The 7,810-nt window shown below is 40.1% G+C and overlaps 1 protein-coding gene across 1 annotated transcript in view; it reads left to right on the forward strand.

The window, feature by feature from the left end:
* The window catches only part of ccdc80 (coiled-coil domain containing 80), a 32,360-nt gene that overhangs the window by 19,375 nt on the left and 5,175 nt on the right, over window positions 1-7,810 (forward strand). The window contains exons 7-9 of the mRNA XM_057853371.1: window positions 3,446-3,597; window positions 3,844-3,947; window positions 5,349-5,432. Coding sequence (XP_057709354.1) covers window positions 3,446-3,597; window positions 3,844-3,947; window positions 5,349-5,432 — 340 coding nt within the window. The remainder of the gene's footprint in view (window positions 1-3,445; window positions 3,598-3,843; window positions 3,948-5,348; window positions 5,433-7,810) is intronic.

Here is a 7,810-nt window from a genome sequence, read left to right on the forward strand (position 1 = left end):
ATAAAGGTCCAATTTTGGCAAGACAAACGTTTTGTCACCTACAGAAAGTAGTGTGAAATTGAACAAAAAATGTACTTCAAATACAAAAATATGTTACATAGCATGAGCGAATTAAGTCGTGGTGCTGTGAGATCCAAATTTAATATTTTTTATGACCTCCATGGGCTTGAAGGACTGCATCCATGCGGTTCGGCAAGGATTCATACAATTTACTGATGAAGTCTTCAGCAACATCAAAGAAAGCAGTCTTGCATGCCTCCCAGAGTTCATCAAAATTGTCGGGTTTCGTCTTCCATGCTTCCTCTTTCATCCAACCCCATACATGCTCAATGATGTTCATGTCTGGTGATTGGGCTGGCCAGTCCTGGAGGATCTTGATCTTCTTTACCTTGAGGAACTTTGGGGTAGAGATTGAAGTATGCGATGGAGCACCATCCTGCTGCAGAATTTGTCCCTTTTTATGGTTAGGAATGTAAAAGGCAGCTAAGATTTGTTGATCTTTCAGACTATTTATGTTGCCTTCCACCCTGAAGATTTCTTAGAGTGCAGGCAAATAAAAAACTGTGTGGCATTTGCCAAGGCCCACAGTCTGTCAAAAGGATGGACGATGGAAAAGTGGCAAAAGGTGGATTTTTCAGATGAATCTTCCATTGAACTACACCACAGTCACCGCAAATATTGCAGGAGACCTACTGGAGCCCGCATGGATCCAAGATTCACTTAGAAAACAGTGAAGTTTGGTGGTGGCAAATACATGGTACATCCAGTATGGGGGTGTGCGAGAGATCTGCGGGGTGGAAGGCAACATAAATAGTCTAAAATATCAACAAATCTTAGCTGCCTCTTACATTCCTAACCATAAAAAGGGACAAATTCTGCAGCAGGATGGTGCTCCATCGCAATCTGTTCCTCAAGGCAAAAAAGATCAAGATCCTCCTCGACTGGCCAGCCCAGACACCAGACATGAACAGGATGAAAGAGGAAGCATGGAAGACGAAACCCAAGAATGTTGATGAGCTCTGGGAGGCATGCGAGACTGCTTTCTTTGATGTTCCTGATGACTTCATCGATAAATTATATGAATCCTTGCCGAACCGCATGGATGCAGTCCTTCAAGCCCATGGAAGGCATACAAAATATTAAATTTCGATCTCACAGCACCACTACTTTCAGTGAAACAAATATATTATTGTACATTCAACATCATTTGGGAGGGTCTTAGCTTTCATATGAGCCATTTGTGAAACCGACTGAATAACTAAAAGTCAGGTTATTAGCAATTGTTTTCGACAAAATGGATAAGCGACAAGACTTTTGTCAGGGACTGTATTACCATATCAATACATTGTCACACCCCAAGTCAAAACTGTCACGCAGCTAAAGGTAGGCTACTACCTTTTCAAGTTCTTTTTGCTCACTTGAATCTTCTATTTTTCTTGCCACCAATCTGTCCTCACCCGGCAGACTACCGCTGTTCTGCCAACGCGCCGCCTTGACGAAAACACTGTTTTAATTCACGCAGCGTGGCATTTTCCCAGCGGCCGCTTGCCAGGGGGGAAAAAAATGTCCGGGTTGTTTTTGGACTCGCGCATCAAAGAGGCTAGTGTTCGCTCACTCTGCTGACAGCGGCGTCCGCCGACCTGCGAGGATGTGGGTGGGTGGGAATAGTTAGCTGGATGTGGTTTGGATGTGTTGGACGCAGTGCTCAGCATTCCGGGTGTTGCAACCCAAAAGTGGAGATCAAGAATGCAAAATATGTGAAAAGCCACACCACAATTACAGTGAAAATACTCAAATCTACAGTAAAATGATATCTTTTGCCTTTAGGAATGAATTTTCTTACCAGCTGTGTCCTGATGTATTTTTTTAAACTGCTTTCAATTTTCCAATAGAATAGTGTCTATTAACTCGTTGGCTGCCATTGACAATGAAAAAAGGCCCTAGATGTCCAATCGTGTACCGTCCAATCATCCTTCTGCTGTGAATTAATTTGATCGCTAGTAGACGTCCAATCCATTTGAAGTGGGAGGCTGACACCCTCAAGCATTTACTAAAATAAACAAATAATGAAATAGAAAGGTGTTTGTGAGTGCAGCACAGCATGGCAGTCAATCTGTCAAGAAAGTCAGGTCAGTCCACAAGCGTGATTATTTATGTAATCAGTAGCTATTAGGGGTGTGAATTTAAGTACGTACAGGACACCATCGCCCTTAAAATTAGTCAGCCACTTATACATTTGGGCAAAAGAGATTTTCTACCTTGAGATGCCTTCAGTCCTTTGGCTTTGCGTCAACCCTCGGCCCCCAGACGTGGAGTTGAGACCAGAACCTCGCAAACAGAGGCTGTACATGGTCTTTACTGGATGTCGTCTCCCTCTGGGAACTTTTGGTATCTTGCAATCCGGCTCGAAGGACCATTAAAATTTCAAGTTCAAATTAGGGCTGTCAAACGATTAAAATTTTTAATCGAGTTAATCACAGCTTAAAAATTAATTAATCGTGACTAATCGCAATTCAAACCATCAATAAAATATGACATATTTTTCTGTAAATTATTGTCGGAATGGAAAGACACAAGACGGATATATACATTCAACATACTGTACGTAAGTACTGTATTTGTTTATTATAACAATAAATCAACAAGATGGCATTAACATTAACATTCTGTTAAAGCGATCCATAGATAGAAAGACTTGTAGTTCTTAAAAGATAAATGTTAGTACAAGTTATAGAAATTTTATATTAAAACCCCTCTTAAAGTTTTCGTTTTAATAAAATTTGTAAAATGTTCAATCAAAAAAATAAATTAGGAGCTCACCATTGTTGATGTCAATAATTACACAATGCTCATGGTGCTTAAACCCATAAAATCAGTCGCATCCAAGCGCCAGCAGAGGGCGATAAAACACCAAAAAACACAAGTAACAAGTGGAAATGACACTGTGCTGTCATTTTAATCTGTTTGAGCGGGGCATGTGCGTTGATTGCGTCGAAATCGTTGGAAACTAATTTTTGGACCAAAACCTTTGAATTTTATAGATGAAGACATTTTGAGTAACTGTGGACTAAAACTAGATGAAATTTGTATGAGATTTCGTCAACGAAAACATTTTAAAATGACTAAAATATGACTAAGACTAATAAGTAAATTCGTCCAAAAGAAGACTATGACAAAAATTTAATCGATGCTATTCACCCAGTTCAAATGAATTGGATGTTTACTAGTGATCAACTCAATTCACATCAGAAGGGTGAAAAGAACTTGTTTTTCTGTTATCGATAATTGTTGTATTGCCATATCGGGAGATCATCGTTATTGTGAGCCTTGTCTCGTAAATCGTATCGTGAGGTACCCAGAGGTTCTCACTCCGAGTGGCTGTCACAGAAAAAGCAAATCTTGTAGAAGAGCTGGGATCGATCAATGATTCGACTTCTTTTGCCAGCAATCCTACGAGGTTCCCATTGCCATGAAAGCCGTGTTCAACTACATCGACACGTTCTCCTCGCGCATCCGAGAAATGGAGCAGCAGAAGCGTGACGGCGTCGTTTGCAAGAAAGAGGACAAGCCCAGATCGTTGGAAAACTTCCTCTCGAGGTAACAACTTAAGAGTGGCTCGGGTAAAAGATCGGGTTTTTAAATTGTATTTTGAAGTATTATAAGTCATTGGCTGCTATTGAGATTTTAGTATCGTGACAACAGTACCATCTAGTGATAAAGCTGGGAAGTGCAACAGAATGTAGGCTGAACTCAAGCTTCTGGTGCAGGCCCTATTCAATGATATTTTCATCATTTTCTGCGAGCTATTAAAAACTGGGCAACGGGCCTTTGTTGTGATGATAGGTTCCGTTGGAGGCGACGTCTCTTCATCATCTCCACCCCCAACGATGAGGAGTGGGCGTATCAGCAGCAGCTGTATGGCTTGGGCAGTCAAGCCTGCAACCTTGGTGAGAAACTTCAAAATTGTTATCGTCCGCCCCATATTATGTTTAGAACAGTCAGTTTCTTTCAAAGCACTTGGTCTGTCCAGGGTGCCGAAAAAGTGGATCTCATTATCTGGGTCTTTGGAAATGACCCAGATAGCGTATTTATGTTATTTATTTATTTTTTTTAATGGGATTTCTTCGGAGTGCTGCACAGCCCGAACCATTTGACCAATCGGCATCATCGCAGGAAATTTTTCGAACGACCCCGAAAATTTTCAGTTCGCGCGTAAACGCCGATTTTTCGGGGGAAAAAAAAAAAATTCAAAATTTATCCAGTCCTACAATTTTTGACCAAGTCCCATAATTTGGAAATAAAAAGTTCCGGGATGGTGAGGGGCATAAAAGTTGTATACAGAATTTGGAAAAATTGTACGGATCCCCGGAAATTTACCCTAAACTTTCCCATTCATTTTTAATGGGATGCAACGTTCAAATTTTCCATTGACTTCCAATGGAATTTACATTGCATCGATGGTATTGACAGCCATGTATGTCGAATCTACTGATGCCAATGTACTTGGATTCCATTGAGGCATATGGATGTCAATGCCATTGACGGCCATGGACGTCCAAAATTTTTCCCATTCATTTTCAGTGGCATTTACTTTTGTTTAATGCAATTGACAGCCATATTGTTGATTCTAGTGATGCTAATGTACTTGGTTTCCATTGACGCAAATGTAAGTCGATGCCATTGACGTCTATGGACGTCCAAATTTCCCATTCATTTTCAATGGCAAAAAAACAAATGTCCCCAAATCAACAGGGAATGACCAGTTATCAATAGGACGTATCACCCATATGTCACCAAATGACCTGATATGACCAGGACAGGACCCCCAAATGACCTGATATGACGACGTCGCGCCCCCAAATGTCCCAAAATCAACAGGAAGTGACCTTATATTGTCCCTGAATGTCCCCAAACATACCTGGGCGGGGCTAAGATCTGTATCTCCACACAACAAAGACCCAGAGTAATTTCTCCAGAAATTGCAGTTTTCTAGTTATGTTATAGTCTCCCAAGCCACATTTTTAGCTGGTCATGGTCATGAAAAAATTGTTCTTCAACGAAATATTTGCGTTACCATCATTGGTGACAAAAACAACACTACACGGAGGCGAACATATTGTTCCACCAAAATTTGACGAACACATCCCCATTTATTTCCAGTGGCCCTATTCATTTCCTACAGGAAAAAATGTCAACAGCAAATGATCTGAAATTGTCCAAAAATTAAAAGGAAGTGACCCGGAGGAGAAAGAGCAAAGCAGCCCCTCCAGAAATAGAATCAGGTTTTTGGTGATTTAGTACCTAAGATGCATTCTTTTCTTTCATGGTTGTTTTTGTTGTTTTTGTAGGATTAAGGCACATCTCCATTTTAAAGCTGGTCGGGACAGAACTGTCGGATATGGGCGGAGTCTTGGAACTTTATCCATTTAATGGTGAGAGACATAAAAACTACTTGAATGCCAACACTTTATTAGATCAGACACGTAACGTCTAAAACAAGGAAATATGTTGGATAAAATTTAAAGACCATAATTCACTGCCAGCCTCCCGTCAATTTTTGTTTTTAGAGTTAGGGTTTAAACACACAATGGGTTACAACTGGGTCAAACAGCTGCCATGAATTTTGTTGGAATAACACAATGAGGTTTTTTGTTTCACTGGTCCAGAAAAACTATCACTGGATGGGAGATGCATGTTGGAGATGCAGCAGTACAGTGCCTGACAAAAGTCTTGTCGCTTATCCATTTTGTAGAAACAATTGCTAATAAACTGACTTTGAATTATGAAATGGCTCATATGAAAGCTAAGACCCTCCCAAATGATGTTGAATGTATTTGTTTCACTGAAAAAAAGATTGATCATTTAATGAAGACATAAAGGTCAAATTTTGGCAAGACAAAAGTTTTGTCGCCTACAGAAAGTATTGTGAAAATGGAACAAAAAATGTACTTCAAATACTAAAAAAAATGTTACATAACATGAGCGAATTAAGTAGTGGTGCTGTGAGATCCAAATTTAATATTTTGTATGACTTCCACGGGCTTGAAGGACTGCATCCATGCGGTTCGGCAAGGATTCATACAAGTCATCAGGAACACCAAAGAAAGCAGTCTTGCATGCCTCCCATCAACATTCTTGGGTTTCGTCTTCCATGCTTCCTCTTTCATCCTGTTCATGTCTGGTGACTGGGTTGGCCAGTCCTAGAGGATCTTGATCTTCTTTGCCTTGAGGAACTTTGAGGTAGAGATTGAAGTATGCGATAGAGCACCATCCTGCTGCAGAATTTGTCCCTTTTTATGGTTAGGAATGTAAGAGGCAGCTAAGATTTGTTGATATTTCAACTGTTTATGTTGCCTTCTACCCTGCAGATCTCTCAGGGTGCAGACAATTAAAAAACCGTGTGGCATTTGCCAAGGCCCGCAGCCTGTCAAAAGGATGGACGATGGAAAAGTGGCAAAAGGTGGATTTTTCAGATGAATCTTCCATTGAATTACACCACAGTCGCCGCAGATATTGCAGGAGACCTACTGGAGTCCGCATGTATCCGAGATTCACTCAGAAAGCAGTGAAGTTTGGTGGTTGCATCATTACCAAAATCATGGTCTGGGGTTACATCCAGTATGGGGTTGTGGGAGAGATCTGCAGGGTGGAAGGCAACATAAATAGTCTGAAATATCAACAAATCTTAGCTGCCTCTTACATTCCTCACCATAAAAAGGGACAAATTCTGCAGCAGGATGGTGCTCCATCGCATACTTCAATCTCTACCTCAAAGTTCCTCAAGGCAAAGAAGATCAAGATCCTCCAGGACTGGCCAGCCCAGTCACCAGACATGAACATCATTGAGCATGTCTGGGGTAGGATGAAAGAGGAAGCATGGAAGACGAAACCCGAGAATGTTGATGAACTCTGGGAGGCATGCAAGACTGCTTTCTTCGATGTTCCTGATGACTTCATCAAAAAATTGTATGAATTCTTGCTGAACCGCATGGATACGGTCCTTCAAGCCCATGGAAGTCATACAAAATATTAAAATTGGATCTCACAGCACCACTATTTAATTCGCTTATGTTATGTCACATATTTTGTATTTGAAGTACATTTTTTGTTCAATTTTCAAACAACTTTCTGTAGGCGACAAAACTTTTGTCTTGCCAAAATTTGACCTTTAAGTCTTCATTAAATGATAAATCTTTTTTCAGTCAAACAAATATATTTTTGTACATTCAACATCATTTGGGAGGGTCTCGGCTTTCATATGAGCCATTTCTGAAACCGATTGAATCATTAAAAGTCAGGTTATTAGCAACAAAATGGATAAGTGACAAGACTTTTGTCAGGGACTGTATGCTCATACATTATGATTTCTTTTGTGTAAAAAGTATGGCGGTGTAATAGGTTCCCTGCTCCTCGGTTTTGGTTTTTGTAAATGTTTTTCATCTGTATGCAAAAAGGACAAGCAACAGGAAAATGTCAAATCTGTATGTATTGTAATGTAAAATCTGTTTGTATTGTATGTTGAAAGAACAATGTGTTTTTGAGTAGAAACACTAAATTTGGAAAAAAAGAAAAACAACAACAACAAATGACCTATCAATTCTTGGCGGAAGCGTATCGATAACCTATTGGAATGAAAAAGATTGCGATATACTGTATTGTCACCCGATTCTTGGGTCAACGATCCCACATTTGTCAATATTACAAAGGCTCATGCAACATTTTAGTCTGTGTGTTATTAAGGATTTGATGGACAGTTACAGAAAAATTCTGGAAGCAAAACACCTAACTCTTACGTTTGCATCCCATCCAG

This window comes from Corythoichthys intestinalis, chromosome 12 (assembly GCF_030265065.1).
Source record: "Corythoichthys intestinalis isolate RoL2023-P3 chromosome 12, ASM3026506v1, whole genome shotgun sequence".
Lineage (NCBI taxonomy): Eukaryota > Metazoa > Chordata > Actinopteri > Syngnathiformes > Syngnathidae > Corythoichthys > Corythoichthys intestinalis.